Source organism: Macrobrachium nipponense, chromosome 27, assembly GCF_015104395.2.
Source record: "Macrobrachium nipponense isolate FS-2020 chromosome 27, ASM1510439v2, whole genome shotgun sequence".
Classification (NCBI taxonomy): domain Eukaryota; kingdom Metazoa; phylum Arthropoda; class Malacostraca; order Decapoda; family Palaemonidae; genus Macrobrachium; species Macrobrachium nipponense.
In genome coordinates, this window is record NC_087216.1 from 23,845,701 (window position 1) to 23,860,700 (window position 15,000).

General features: G+C 35.8%; 1 protein-coding gene across 9 annotated transcripts in view; it reads right to left on the reverse strand.

The window, feature by feature from the left end:
- Nucleotides 1-15,000, reverse strand: part of LOC135200925 (paxillin-like) — a 137,191-nt gene that overhangs the window by 29,159 nt on the left and 93,032 nt on the right. For 2 of the 9 annotated variants that reach the window (XM_064229692.1, XM_064229695.1), the window contains exons 5-8: nt 14,134-14,371; nt 9,671-10,054; nt 8,709-8,846; nt 4,706-4,747 (exon numbers count right to left, since the gene is read on the reverse strand). In XM_064229692.1, coding sequence (XP_064085762.1) covers nt 4,706-4,747; nt 8,709-8,846; nt 9,671-10,054; nt 14,134-14,371 — 802 coding nt within the window. The remainder of the gene's footprint in view (nt 1-4,705; nt 4,748-8,708; nt 8,847-9,670; nt 10,055-14,133; nt 14,372-15,000) is intronic. The other 7 variants (XM_064229696.1, XM_064229693.1, XM_064229699.1 and 4 more) reach the window with 5 other exon arrangements.

Here is a 15,000-nt window from a genome sequence, read left to right on the forward strand (position 1 = left end):
GAGTATAAGTTAATGATCAAAATATAGAAATAGGAGAAAAACTTAAAATTACGTTTTTGCATTTGGGGAATAATTACAATACTGATATGGGTGGTTAGTGAAGTATGTCCGGAGACTATTGTATGAATGAGAGATGATACATTACCGATATGCAGAAAATAATTTAATGATCCAAATATACAAACAGGGGAAAACCTAAAATGACGTATTTTCACACAGCGAAAATATTCTTTGCTTGTTTATACGACTTAATCGTACAGAAAAATTCTGGTGAAAACTGTAGGGGTAACGCAATGAACCAATGACAAAAACAAATGTTAAAATAAAAATAAATGACATAAAATAAAATATACAAAAATAAACAATGGCTAGGGAAAAGATCTCGAAAAAAAAATCGCGGTCAATCATTTTTCTTTTTGAATTAAGACACTGAAAACAAGTGAGCACTTTCGACGGAGGAGTCATAGAAAATCAGCTTCTCAAACAAAGTTATAGAAATCCAGTAGACTTAATAACTTCCTCTTAAAAAGTAAAACGAAAAACGCTTATATATTTCGGTTCCCGGACTCGACGTTTTAAAACCACATTCTTGTCGTATTATGCTTCACATATTCTGCAATGGATTTTAAAAAGTTATTTGCAATTCAGAGTAAGTAGTACGACCGAGTATTACAAATTTTAAAAATTAATGGCCAAATGACGACCTGACGTCATCTGAATAGACCGTACAGAATGGGAAATGCTCTTTACACACTAGGCATTAAATGAACATCATCTTATGGCACTTTCTAAAGAAAATGGATGATGAGCTACTGTATAGAAAATGGGATAAAAATGCTACAAACATCACATCTGATAAAAAGTTGTGAAGAAACAGAGTAACGCGAAGTAGGAAGTTTACCAGATAATAACTGCAAGTTTTTACGTACAAACACCTGCATATATACATATACAAACGTATGATGCATACGTACACAGCTTTACATACATTCAGGTAAAACAGAATCTTTACATTTGTTCAGCTTTTTTTAAATACATAATCTTACAATAGCATGTTTTTAATGTTGCTTAAAGAGAGGTTTCATATTCTACGTAAGCTAAGCACGTTCTTCATTAATAACTAAAATACTTCAGTGTCTTTAACGTAAAGCTAACATGACATTTTCTTGTTGAAATTATCACAGAGAACAAAATGTCTTTTTTTAAGTCTTTCATAAAGCTTTTAACCAAAAAAAAGCAAAGTCTTCTTCAAATACACTACATTTCATGATGGACAAGTGTCAAGTTGTTATCTAAGTTTCAAAGTTAGTTTTTTATGTTTTTTTATAAAAAGTTTTCACTGTTCACTTTTGCATTCCACGATACTTACCCTCTTACAAAACACGACACAAAAACACACACAAAGGGAGTTTTAAAAACTCCTCTCAATAGCTGGAGAAAAAGGTGACAGTGGAAACAAGAGTTATACTCCACAATTACAGACAATATTATAAAAATTTATCTCAATTCTAAATTTTAAAGCAAATCTCTCACTGCGTAAATGCAAAGCCTAAACACATAGCTTCACATAACAAAACCTTAAACTAATTAAAATCATTGTAATACAGTGTTATCAGCAACCCCTAAATTAATATATTAAAAGAATCTGGTATTAATATCAAGTCACACATCTCTACTCAACCAGCATGCAGTAAATATTAAAAATGTCATCACATTAGTACCTTTACAAATAATGTCGGGACTTCATTAGAAACCATTATATATTTCGGTCCCGAAAATCATATCATTAGTACCTGAACATATTAATATGGGGACATTATTTGAAGAGAGTGGAATGTCTCTTTTTAAAATTCAACCATTAGTTCCTTAAAATACTATTAATAAGTGGCACTACATTATTCCATTAAAGTAATGTATTTTTTCCCCTTGTTTGAACTGAGTAATGTGTCTCTTCTATGACGTAGCATATTAATGAGTGTTACAATATATCATGAAGATTATATTTATAAATGTTCTCTCATTGCTACCAATAGTGTCTAGTATACATTAATGCATGGAAATCATACAAAGTTAACCTTAAAAAGACGCTCCTCCAATGACGAACGAGTTACGAGTATATAAAGTCCAACTTGATATACTCAGAGTCAATTATGTACAGTACCATTCTTGTTTTTCGTACTAAAACACAATATATTATAGTAGATTCACATCAACCGTGCATTTGATGTCTAGACCAGTCCCTTACGACGCTCCTGATTGGCTGTTGACAAGCCAGGCGCAGGGATGGAAACTCTCAGCCTATCTCGAGAGAGTTCACATAGGCAGGATGTATGTTCCACCACCTCTCCTGAGGGATACTTCTTTCAAACGCATCCCTCAGGAGAGGTGGAACATACTACATCCTGCCCGTGTGAACTCTCGAGAGAAACTGAGAGTTTCCAGCCCTGTGACTGGCTTATCAACAGCCAATCAGGACCGTCGTAAGGGACTGGCCTAGACAAATGCGCAGTTTATGTGTATCTACTATAGTACTGTACTGTATTTTACAGGGTATCTTGTTAATACGAATGATGGATAAAACATAAGCAAATCATGATGATAATAATACAGTAAAGTACAGCTTTAATTCACAGTCACGAAAGTTCGTTAAGTTGAAAGTTCGTAAGCAGAGGAGCGTCCTTCGTAATACTTCTTTCAGAACACTTAAACAACAAGAAAGCTTCACTCCGTGTATATTTACAAGTAACACATGTTGTTTTCTCTCTAACCGGACAAACAAACAATCAACCTTTCACTTTGCTTTTGACGTGGTACTCGAGTCTTTGTTTGTGACACAAACATACGCAACACAGTTTCAACATAGATGTTTGTATGGCACCAGTCTCCTCCGGACAACACCGCTATCTTTATAAAGCGTGTTTGTTGTAGGAGGATATTCGTTCGATCATGTTTGTTGGTATCTATGGTAAGATATGTTTAATGTCTTTCTGGAAACACTTTGCATATAAGATGAAACTACACAAGTGTTTAAAAAAAAAACCGCCCTGACCAGAAATTTAAACATTATTAATACTTACGTCTAAGAAAAAAATACGTAACTACACAAATCTAAAATTATTTTAAAGATAAAACTCTATTAAATGTGACATCTTGCGGCACTAAAAAATACAATGTACAAATTATTACACTGTTAGGACTAATTCCAAAAAAAAAATTAATAAATAAATAATATATACATAACGGGTGTGTCGTGCGACAAAGACAGGCATATTGTTTGTGTCAATGTTTGAGTTATTAAACATGACGTATATTGTATTGTAGAGGAGATTAATAACCGGTTACTCGTTGTGAGTTTTGTTCCCATCCAAAGTGAGACAAATAATAATTACAAGTCTTGAATACAGAGATTATTCAACTGCTAATTATTATTATTATTCAGTGAAATCTGCTCATGCTCCAAGTGGCAGCAAAGAAAATAAAATAATTGCACCATTTGGGTAGTCATGTAGTTATTGCCGATTACCACCGAAATTATTATGGATTATGTACATGGTCCCAAAAATAACCTCAAGTCTCCCAATAATCTACGACGCTGTTACAGTCTGTTAAACTTCTGTTAAAATGACGACCAAGTCTGTTAAAAAAAAATACCGACAAAATCCGAAACACCTTCACCGACGGTCAAGTAAAGGACGATAGCTCAAGAGTTCCTCTTCCTCTTTCTCCACTTCTTTTGGTAGGAATATTTACTATGATGGAGAGAAAGATGGAAAAAATAAAGAAGAATCGATACTTTGTCCCATTCTTGGGACAGGACGAAAGCGTACAAGTGGTGTACCTTTAGACCTGATGGGAAAAATGACCCAACTGACCCTCTGGAGTACCTGTATGCAAGCAACGATTTCATTTTAAGGAATTATCAAATAATCGGTTACATTACTTTCATTTTAGGAAATATGCAAATAATTTGGATCATTATTTTCATTCAATGGAATAAACAAAAAATGGATCAAGTCTTTTCTGAAAGAAAGATACTGTGCGGTGTGTTGTCAGTCGTTCAACTATGAATGCTAATAAAAACATTATCCAACTGATGTTTTAACTTGATCATATGCGTTCATTTTACAATAACTATCAAGGAGTTGAACGAGGAGATGGAAAACTTATAAATTAACTTTGTCAAATATTCAATATCAAGAAGCATTGGTCACATAAGGTTTGAAGACCAGTTGCAAGATGTCATTCACTTCAGGTCTGAATTTTTGGAGGGCAATAAGTTAACAATACTTCGGAAATATCACTTCAGAGGGTTAAAACTTCTTTAATCTTAAAAGCAACAAGGTGCAACTTCCAAAATATAACTTCAGAGGGTCAAAACTTTTCATCTTAAAGCAACAAGGTACAACTTCCAAAATATAACTTACTTCAGAGGGTCAAAACTTATTTTTTCAAGCAACAAGGTACAACTTCCAAAACATAACTTCAAAGGGTCAAAACTTCTTTCATCTTAAAGCAACAAGGTACAACTTCCAAAATATAACTTACTTCAGAGGGTCAAAACTTAAATCATCTTAAAGCAACAAGGCACAATTTCCAAAATATAGTTTCAGTTCCAAAACTTGTCTTTCTAAGCAACAGGACACAACTTCGAAAAGAGGCCGTGAGGAACTCTTGGCTTTCCAAAATAAAATTCTCACTGACTCACCAACTTCCTGACAAGGGCAGGGCTCCTCAGTTTCTCCTGCTTCTGCATTGAGAGGAAAAAAGGAATTGGGGAAAAAAGAAGGTCAGGGGAGCAAGCACACACAACATGAGTTTTTATAGATAACTAAGGTTTTTTTTTTTTTTGAGGTGAGGAATGTTTCAGGATCTCCATTAAAAGGATGGAAATGCACACATGACTATCTAAATTATCAGTCTTAAGTTTACAGGCATGATTACTTAATTGATTACCTGCTGTTTGTGCACAGCCTTCAAAAGGAGCAAGTTAGACTACTTTGCAACTATATTAAGTCAGACTAAAGACTATATTAATAATGAGGCTATACTATATCAAGAATCACACTAAAGACTATATTAATAATCACACTAAAGACTATATTAAGAATCCCACTAAAGACTATATTAAAAATCAGGCTAAAGACTATATTAAGGATCACACTAAAAACTATATCAAGGGCTATACTAAGGACTAGGTTCTACCTCGGGGAGGGAAAAAGGGTCATTCTATATTCTTGGTCATCTAATTTAAAAGATCTGCCAACTGAAAAAAGGCCCTAAGGTTTAAATTCCACGATCAATATTTCTACATTAAATAGCTTGAGAAGGAGAAGAGCTATTTGGTAAATGTTTTACAATTCATTTCTAGAGATTTACAGGGAACCAAGCTTTAAATATTCAAGATTTAATTAAACTGTCAGTAAAAGGACCAGACCATGAAAACTTTATGGGTCCAAATCAAATATTGCAAAAATTTTTTCTTTATAAGTCTCATTGATAAGATGTGACTTAATGGCCGTTTGAATAAGTAGAGGACATTGTTTATTAAATCATAGTTAAATCTAAAGGTTAATTTGGATCCTTCACTCAAACCCTCCATAGAGCCCTGAAAGAGTATAACAAACTCCTAAAAGACTGTAAATCTTGAAATCTATTTAAAATACCTTGACTTCAATTCTAAGAGTCTACCATCATGAGAACTGTCCATTTAATAAATGCATTATTGGTTCAACAGTTATGAAGAAAATTAATTCATATGGAATAGTACATATACACACAAATATATAAAAAAAGTGCATATACTATGTAAAAGGTCATTACAAAACTACTAGGAATGCTTAAGAACTGGATAAAATTTCAAAATAGCATATGATTAAAAAAGACAAATGCATCAATATCTCTAAATTCATCAAACAGTTAAGCAGTATGACTCAATATAAATTAAAATAGATGTGGCAGAAAAATAGAAAGAGATAAATTCCTAAAAATAAGAACTTGAGACACCAAAATGAGCATCAAAGTGGAACACGTCTCAACCGCCTACCTGTAGCAGTCAAATGAAATGATCTAAAAACTGCAATGCAACTCATTCAAGGACATAATTTGAGCATTACATGGAATGCTTGAAAGGTGAAAGGTTATATTAAATTACTCAAGACCTACAGCTTTCCTTGAAGTTGTACAGATTGAGGTAGGCAACCTCTAAATTCTGATAAGCTCTTCTTAATATATTCAATCTAGGCTGCGAAATTATCATTCTCCACGAAAGAGAAGTTGAGATAACATTCTGAATTTGGTATAAAAGCCTTGTATGAAATTAACTGCACGATGAAATTTACCAGACATACGTAACTGAAAATGTTTTCAATACAACAGAGTTCAACACTACAGAGGGAGACAAACTGCTGCCTCCTTCCTTTTCAGGTAGTTACCTAATGAAGAGCTGTAATATCTACTCCTAATTTGAAGGTAATGCCATGTTTTCATCCAGAAATTTTCAATATATTATCAATGAACTGAAATTTTTTTGTGAAGCTTGACCTAATGGCAAGGGTAATCCCCTTAAAATTTGAAGTTGACTTGGCTTGCCTAATGGGTTTTATGACCAACAACACCTACCAATTTACAGAATGGCTTGAATTAAAGTTATTGGGAAGGTATGCAATGGTCCAAGACCCATTCTTTGGACTATCTCTGACCCAATCCTTATATTATCTCTGAACCTCTTGACAGAAATCTTAAGAGTCTACCTCACACACTGAGTCTACTCATCCCCTTTAGTCTCTCCAAATAAGATGCACTGCAAAACTGATCATTTTCAATTCTTGGAGCAGGTAGGCATTTACTATGACATATCCTTAGCTGCATAAGTTGAAATAATCTTAAATATTAATCATTAGCACAAACTGTATCTTACTGAATCACATACGAAAGAATATCTAAAACTTGGCACTTGATTGTGGTCCTGCAATCTTAAAGAGGAAAGGATCCTTGCAAGTTATAATTCAAATGAGAGGTACATATATATTAAAATGCAATGGAACCATCAGCACAGGAACAAATCTAAAATTTTCAATGAATCTTTTCAAAGAGGATTAAACCAAATGGTAAAGGCTTTTAAGCTGAAAAAATCAGCAAGTGGGAAGCATCTAACCATAAATGCTTTAACTATGCAAAATATCATCAATAATAAAAAAAGATAATAGAATTTAAACTAAAATTTGGCTATACTATCTAACAGCAACAGCATGAACTATAAGTCAACAGCGGACGGTTGTAAATGTACAGTACCTTTGCTAGCAATAAAAAATACACCAGTTTCTCTCAGTGGACCACTGAAATGTGTACTCAAGTTCAAGGTATTTCAGTTTGATCACATACAATTTAGCCTTGACAGTTTAGCTTAAGTCAGAAATCTTTTACATATATATGAAAACATTACTAGTTATTGACTGACAGCACTACTTTGAGAGAAATGTGGCCATTGAACAAGAAAAGCAATTTCGTACCAAAAATATCTACACTATGTACAGATCCTACCGACTATTTACTGTGTGCTTAACTACGGTATAGGTGGTTGTGAGGTTATAGGCTGCAGGAGGTGGGGTTCCCCTTGGAGTAAGGGGAGTAAGGCAATAAACAAACATGAGAGAAAAAAAAAGCAGAGATGGTTTACAAAGCCATCAAAAATAATGATCACACAGAATATAACCCAGAAACCAACAGTTGATACAAAGGGTACCTTATACGTTATTATCAGGGATTACTTATTACTGCTTGCAATTCATTGATATTCAAGAAAAAAATTATCTCACACACCTATTCTCACATTTTATCTCTGCTTGGTAAAATGAAATAGCTCTTTCATGATCAAATGCTGACACATTAGCAATAATTGAATAAATTCACATTGCATAAATATGCAACAGGGATTGTGAAAGGAAATATTCACAATTTGCATTTTGAATTAATGGCTGCATTTTGAGCACAGCATGACCACTCAACCACAAACCTGTAAGTACTTTTACTGTCTATTCTGTAAACAGTTGTTGGAGATGAGTGAATGGGGATATATATTCTGTTCGTAATTTTTATCTGTTTGGGAATAAGGTTTATCATATGTTCTGAATTCTAATACTTGTTAGGACACTTAGAATAATATTATCGTATTAATTCATGCAGTGATATTAGGGTTCAAAACAAATTCAATTCCAGAGAAAAATACTGAGTGTCTAAGTACACTCTGCTTTGTAAGTTTGGATTAGAGACTATGGACTTGTACCCCTGAGGTATGCAAGTGATCAAAATCAAACGTCGTAAGTCACTGGCAAACGAAAACATCACAACACGCCACGCAAAGAAAGGAACTAATGCGATAAAACTTGACAATTTCATCATTAAAACCTTCTGTCCATCCAAGCCCATTTAATGTAAGATAATTGCTTGGTTTACAAACGTAGTAAGGAGTCTTCGCGCACTAGGAATGGTGGACAACAGGCTTCAATGGCGCAAACAAACCATGCAAAGATTTTATGAGACTTTTAATATCCAACAGCCAAAGTGGGTCCTGGGACTTTAGATCGCTGTTAGATCGAAGACGCAAGTCACTCGATATAAGCCGGCAAGCTCAAGGTAGCACTCGGCAGAGTACTCAAAACCGACCAAACGTAGATTTTGAGCGCCTCTTCCAGTGCCTAGAGTGTACTCACTTTCTCTGAGACACATGGGAAATCTATGACCTCCCTGACCTCATACTTGGTGGCATCGGTCACCCACCGATACTCTGCGTCGTTGCGTTTGACAGGGCCACCTGATGGGGGCCGGTGGAAGGGGTCCTCGAGCGGGTTCTGTAATAACCCGCCAACTTTATGTCAAGCTGGGTCATCAAGTGACATGACCTTTCTAACATTGATGATACCCATCTTCAACAATAATATTCAGCAATAATGTCCAAATTAAGTAGTATTACATTTATAAAAAACAGACAGGATCAATCTACATATATCTCAATGAAAGGAAAAACAAGGTTAAACATTTTCTTACCCTACGTACATTGCATTTAAAATACAGATTAAAACAAACATAAGGTTAAAATTCAATGATCATAACAAAAAGAAGGTTTAAAAGTCCTCAAATGAAACTTGAATCATTCTTGTACATTCTCCAACCAAGGGTATTGGTATTCCTGAACTGGGGATCATTCCAAACAATGGTAATGAAATCATCATTTTGGGAGTTGGCCTTAGAAGGTATCAACCATGATGCTGGGGGCAGTTTAGTTATTCACAACTGAGTACACAAGCTATGTATCATGGGGGGAGGACACTGAAACCTTGGGCACTTGGTAGTCAATTTGTGGGTACGTGGTAATCATTACCCGAGCGTGTTACTGTAACTATAGTTAGTCATCACATCACACCAGCCACCAAAAGTTTATTGTGTCAGAGTTATCTACACATTACATTGCTTTACTAGCACTGCTAGTCATTATCTGTAGGTTCCTGGCTACCCTAGAGTTACTATGGTGGCTGACCCGGAATAGGACTTACTGGATCTTTAGGGTCAGGGTGTATCACTATGCCAACCGCCCTTCTTAACCTCAAGCCTCCCATCTCTCTGCAAGACATGGGTGGTGGTTGAGGCATGAAGGAGGTTAAGCCTCACTACTCACATTCTGTAACTGCTGGTGAGGAATGTAATGGCCTCGACCTACCCCTGCTGGCACTGGAATCAAAACGGGAGATCCGAAGATGTAAGCTTCAGGTGGAATAGGGGAAGCAGAGTAGGCCGTAGGAACTGGAGGACGAGGTGGAGGAATGGCGAGTAAATCGGCATCTTCTGGAGGAGGAGGTCTTGGTGGGGCTCCTCTTGTCAAGGAGCCATAATCTGAGTCTGTGCTTTCTGATGACCTTTTGAATTTAAACACCTTTTTGGTCTTTTTGACTTCCATAGTAGACGAGGCCGAAGAGGACGCTGTGGCTGTGGTTGCAATCACTTGCTCCAAAACTGGCTTCTCCTGAACGATCTGACTTTCTAAATCCGTCAAATCTCCTTTCTGGAACCACATTCATTTACCCAGTAACCTTAAAGCATCAACTGACTTTATATCCCAGTATATCTACGATGATCTTGAGTAGATCCCATCTTTGTTAGCAAAACTCCTTTAACTTGTGCTTTACTTCCCAACGGTGTCTTGTAATTCATTAAAATTGACATTCCAAAAAGAAGCTGATAAATGACAACCCACAATCAATGATAAATTTGATTAAAAACTTGTTCACAGGAGCTATAATTTAAAGACTCCAAGGACAAAAGTCTAACAGAAAACATGGGGTTAATTTCAAGACTCAGTCATTCCACAAGGTGCCCATAACAAGACACTCTCTTGATACAGTCTCCTGCGAGATGGACCTTCCAGAGCTTCACTAATATATGTCAACCGCATCTTTGCTCAAACTTGACACAAATAATTACAGTCTACAGCACTGGGCTTAAGAACAGCCTAACTAAAGTACAATACATATTACAGGCTATAATAAGAAAACTAGTGGAAACACGTTAACACGGCAACATAAAAAACATGTTAATAAAATAAACACAAAAGTTAGCAACTTCTGAGACATACTGAATGGTGATAAGTACTTTTAGAAATCAATGGCTTATTCCTGTTACAATTCCTTCAACATTTATCATCTATATAAATCTGGCATCATACACAAACCTTTGTCAACAATATTAACCACTCAAAGACTTACTATACTTATTTGAAAAAGGGAAACACTAAAAATTATTTCAAGAAACGTCAGGTTTCCCGACTGTCCGCAAATGAAAATCATGTAACCCATCGTGATATCCTAAAATAACCGAAACATGAAATGAAACCTCTAAAAGAATTTTAAAGATCACACGTATGGAATGGTTATAACCTCTTCAAATGGTAGTAGTATACCAGTGCAACCCCTCAACTGCAAACTGTTTTTTACTTTCACCTGCAGATTAGCAATGCTAACGGGACTTAAAAAGTCTGTCCACACTACAGTAAAATGTCGTAAACACATTGGGAACTAATCCCCTGCATGATACAAACATGCTCAAGACAAGTTTATGACCATAAGTAAAGAACAAATCGTGGCCAGTGCTAGTTAAACGTATGAAGCACTAGTTAGTAAAACGAGTAAGCCATGAGCTTGTATCCAACCTGTTTGCAATATGTGTATGATAAGTTACTAATATGTTTATGACATGTTTTATTATAGTGTGGACACTCTTACAACCCCAAGAACAGATCACTTCTGGAAAACCATAACACATGAAGCTGTTTGCAGTGGTACCTTTTCTTTTCTAGTATGTAACTTGACTAGAATAATATTTGACAATAAGAAATCAATACGAATACCTCAGTAATTCAAAAACAATACCGAACAAAAACGACATCACAAAGAATGCCATCCACATTGTGCAAGCTGATGCCAGTAAACTGAATAACAAACTCGGGGTTATGTGAATGAAAGCAAGTTAGTGTTTTACTATGACAAATAGACATCAAGTATGTATACCTGAACATTCTTGCACTTAGTAACATGAGGGGAGTATAGTGTTATTATGTCCTACTGACATGCATATAAACATCTGTGAAGTGATCACTATACGTAATAACACGGAACCTATCGTCTTGCAGCAACCATTAGACAAGAACTGAAGAGCTTAAGTAAATAAGTGACATGAAAAATGAAACGTGTTAAATAAGAATTGTGAGTGAGTTACCTCATATAAGCCAATACCACAACGTAAATAAATGAAGCAGCTGGGCTTGTTAGAGTATGTTAACAACACCAATGGCCCAACTAGTATTAAATAACTTAAAAAGACAAAATCCTGCTGTTCCCATCACCTGGGAAATGGTACACCACAGGAAAACACCAGTCAGACTGGATATAATTTACAACTGGAGTTGGGTAAGTGACTGGGGATATTACGTTTAAATTTTGCAATTTCTGTCTGCTATCAACTGAAGCATAACTGATACATTTGCAAGTAGAAAGGGTTAATCAAATTTCCATTTCTGCTTAACATTGACTACATGACGAAATTAGTCAATAAACTTACAAGCAGAAAATTCAATGATTTTCAAACAATAATAAAGGTAACTTATTTAAATTCCTGTGATAACTTGCATTTTTATCCTGGGTACTACAAGCAAGGTAAAAATATATTGAAAATATTCTTTTACTGCTGTACAGAAACTAAACAAGGATTTTTATGGATATTTGTTAGGCATTTTGGTCACGTTGACTATTAAAATGATCCTGAAGTAAAACTGAAGGATTTGGGACCAAATTTTCCATATGTATATCCCTTCACCATTCTTACAAGCTGCTCAGGCTGACCAAGGCGGTGGACGGGGGCTAGCAAGCTGCCTGGGGGGAGAGGCGGATGCTGAGGGCCATGAGACGTAGTGTCTGATCTCATGGGCATGACGAAGCTACTGACGGAGGAGCATCACTGTCAGATTCACCTTAGGTCTCCGTCAATGACGAGAGAACAACTCAACAGGCTGTTCATGTACGTTACAGAAAGTTACTATAGAGTCATTACCCTCTCTGGTTAGACATGGGCAAAGCTGGGTGTGAGCAGGAAGTGGTTCACCAAGAGGATAACATAAAACAGTGACTGATAGGAAAAAAGCACATAACCTTCTCACTGAGTTCTTTAGGAGGAAATGGTGTTGTTACACTATTTAATTCTTGAAGAATGCTTTCTGCCTAATTTGAACACCAAATGAATAATGATACAATAAAAGTTTATATGATGGGACTGAAAACATTCATGAATTTTTATGTTGCAATATATATACATAAGATATAATTCTTTAAACCAATACAATCAACAATAAACATGATATCCTCTTGGTTTTGATAAGGATTAAAGTGGATAGTGTGAGACTGATCCCCCAAAAGTTAATAAAGTATTATGGTGTTTCATTGGTCGTTATTGTCAATGTTGCAACAGGTATTTTATCAGTTGATTTCTGTTAGTTTGCTGTTGCTGTAAATATTCCGCTGTCCCTGTACAGTTGCTGCTCACTTCGTAAAAATGACGCGTTTGTTTTGTGTCTGTTTTTCTTAGGTGTCTGGTTTTGAACTGTATGTGTTCACAGTGTTTGTTTATTGATTTTTTTTAATCATAGGTTTTTTTCTCAAGTGTCTCTTTTTGAACTGTATGTGCTCATAGAGTGTTTGTTTATTGAATTTCTGATGGGTTTTTTCTTAGGTGCCTCTTTTTGAACTGGAAGTGTTCATAGAGCGTTTGTTTACTGAATTTAAAAAAAAATTTGGAATGCTCATTATTATCAATAAAAGAAGCAGTTCTGTTAAAACTCAAAATTACTGGATTTTTATCCTTGAAAATCTTAAAATGTAAATATATCATCTCGTATCACACTGTCAATGATTTTAATGTATAATAATTTATATATCTGAAAGACCTAGTTGGCATATGTTACTTCTTAAAGACTCGAAAAATGTAGGCTAAAAGAAATTATCCATTCAGAACTACAAAATAAATAAATAGATATAAAAAATGCACTAATGCATATTCATTTCTCTCGTGTTATCATCATAATGAAGTTAATAAAGAAACAATAAATAACTGAAAATTATCTTTAACTTTCTTATGAAAAAGAGCAAACTGACCTTGAAGTGTATCTGTCATGTACAGAGTATAGTGTGTGCAAGTGTTCCCAGGGGAGAGTTTTTATCTATATATAATATATATATCATATTTACTGTACAATGTTAGTGAATGATATGCATTTTCAGGTATAGGAGGCGTTGTAACAGAGAGAGAGAGAAAGAGAAACTGATATAGTATTTGCGCTTGTGGTTGGGGTCCTACCGTGAACTTGACAGCGGGAGAGATGGTAGTGGTACTAGCGATTCCTTCAGGACCCTCAGCAGGACCTCCCCCAACCAGCGTAGCAGCTTCCGAGGGCGCCACAGCCACCGCCCTGGCCTCCTGAGGGAGCTGGGAGGAGGAGGAGTAGTAGGAGGAGGGGGAGGAGGTGGAGGTGGAGGTGGAGGACACCCGCTGCTCCACCACAACCAGACCTGAAGGGAGAGGAGGTTCCTCCTTTACCTTGAAGTCGCTCAGGGACGCCATCAGGTCGTCCAGCTCCTTGGTGGCGCTGGAGGCAGAGGGGTGGGGCGCCCTGGCCGACGGTGGAGGAGGCTGCTGCTGCGGCTGAGGCTGCTGAAGCTGAGGCTGAGGAGCTTGCAAGGGCGCGGGCATGGGCTGGGGCGACGTGGACGAAGCAATGGGCAGCTTGGTCGTCTTCACCTCGTGGGTCACCGTGTGGGATTCGACGATCTCTCGGCTTGTGGGGGGAGAAGATGGAATGATAACAATAATTATAATAATAATTTAATAATAATAATTTTTATTATTATTAGTGTAGTAGCATTAATAATAATAATAATAATAATAATAATAATAATAATAATAATAATAATAATAATAATTATTTATATTATTATTATTATTACTAATGGCAATTCTTAAAAAAAAAAGAACGGCATAAATGAATATAGAGAATTAAGAAGTACACGAATGTTTGTACCATTGAGAATAGGATAAGAGTAAAAAAAATTTTTTTTTTTAAATAGTGGATAGGGAACAGACTAAGAATAAGTATACATATGAGTTAGCACTTGGCAGGAATTTGACAGAAGTCCTTGACAGGGCGAGGAATAACTGTACGCTTAAGGACACAGGGAAATGGGATAAAATAAGAGGATAGTGGAAAGGGGGAAAAAAGGAGATTGATTGAAGTATACAGATGTCAAACATTTAGAAATATAAGGAGCGAGAATTATAGTGACAAAGAAACTTGTTCCGTGGGTCAAGTGGGTTAGTTTATGTAGAGAGACATTGTTGAAATAAAGATAGAAATAGTTATGTTAACAGAGCTGGGACTAAAAGTTGCAAATGGGGGCGCTCTCAGGA